The 1,597-nt window shown below is 36.1% G+C and overlaps 1 protein-coding gene across 2 annotated transcripts in view; it reads right to left on the bottom strand.

The window, feature by feature from the left end:
* Nucleotides 1–1,597, bottom strand: part of LOC106107908 (anoctamin-9-like) — a 19,467-nt gene that overhangs the window by 8,661 nt on the left and 9,209 nt on the right. For both annotated transcript variants that reach the window (XM_013288922.1, XM_013288923.1), the window contains exon 11: nt 1,336–1,497. In XM_013288922.1, coding sequence (XP_013144376.1) covers nt 1,336–1,497 — 162 coding nt within the window. The remainder of the gene's footprint in view (nt 1–1,335; nt 1,498–1,597) is intronic.

The following is a 1,597-nucleotide window of genomic DNA, read 5'->3' as shown; positions in this document are numbered from 1 at the left end:
TGTTCAGACGTGGGGAGTCGTATATAGAGTGCTGATTAGACAATGCTTATCCCATCGATGAAAACAAATGGTAGTCGGAAGGAGTCAAGTCTGGTGAATACGGGGTAGCAGCTCCCAGCCAAGTGTTTTGATTGTATCCTGAACAGGTTTTGCTTTGTGTGCATTATTATGGAGCAAAATTACCTTGCCGTGTCTTCTGGTCCATTCTGGTCGTTTCTCGATCAATGTATGGTTCAAATTGATCATTTGTTGTCGCTAGCGATTAGTATTAACGGTTTCACCAGGTTTTAGGAGCTCCTGGTACACCACACCTTTCTGGTCCCACCAAACACACAGCGTTGTCTTCTTGCCGAATCGATCTGGTTTTGCAGTCGATGTTGATGGTTGTCCCGGATTAACCCATGATTTTTTCCGTTTAGGATTCTTAAAATAAATCCAATTTTCATCGCCAGTGACAATCCGATGCAAAATCGATTTTCTTTCGTGTCTGAAGCAAAATTGCAAAAGTGGGTTTTCCATCTGTCTTTCATTCAATTCATGTGGCACCCATTTTCCACACTTTTGGATCTTCCCCATAGCTTTAAACGGTCAGAAATTGTTTGTTGTGCAACATTTGAAATTTCTGCCATTTGATTTTGATTCAAAGTGTCATCTCCATTCAATATCGTTTGCAATTCGGCGTCTTCAAACGTTTTTGGTGGTCTTCCACGTTCTTAATTTCTCACATCAAAATCATTATTTCTGAACCGTTGTAACCATTTATTGCATGTTGCTTCTGATAGAGCATGATCACCATACGCCTCGACAAGCATTCGACGCGAATCTGCAGCACTTTTCTTCAAATGAAAACAAAAAATTAATGATTTCCGCAAATCATCACTTTCTGGTACTAAATTCGACATATTTGACACGATGAAAAAATATGACGTTTAATGACTTGATGTAAACTTTGTTTTAAGAAAGTTTTCAATAACTTTTTTTTGTTTAGTTCTCGTGTGAGTTATTCAAAAAAATGGGATAACGGTACGAAAGCCCAATTATTATGCTTGTTAAAGAAAAAAAAATTATAGTGGATAAACACATTATTTTTGACGTGTTATAAAATTTAAGTCGAAAATCTGATTTTTCTGCTTTTTTTTTACAAAAAATTAAATAACTTCTGTATAAAATCGGGCAACATACTTTGCGTTTAAATTATAGCTATTGAGATCCTCTACCTTCACAAAACCGTTGATGCGTCCGTTAAGAATCACCCTGTATAACAGTCTGAATAAGGTCTTGCGGAAAAAGATATCGTTGCTGGAGACTAGATCACAATAATTATATAATACTTACGATATCAAGGAAGAAGAGAACTACGGAGAAACCAATCATCGTATAAACCAATCTTGGAATAACTATTTCTGGGGTTTCAATTCTCTCTTTAATGATATATTCTGGATCTTGTTTCTTCCTTAATTCTAAAACTACAGCGAATACTAATACAGCAAATAAAATCTGTTGAAAAGAAAAACTTTGTTATTCTAGAATATCTATCTATATGCAAGAGATTCTCAACGGGCGGATCACAAACTTTGTGGAGGTAGAGGACTCAATT

The sequence above is a fragment of the Papilio polytes genome, unplaced genomic scaffold (assembly GCF_000836215.1).
Source record: "Papilio polytes unplaced genomic scaffold, Ppol_1.0 DF821845.1, whole genome shotgun sequence".
Taxonomy (NCBI): domain Eukaryota; kingdom Metazoa; phylum Arthropoda; class Insecta; order Lepidoptera; family Papilionidae; genus Papilio; species Papilio polytes.
This window is presented reverse-complemented; position numbering and strand designations above follow the sequence as displayed.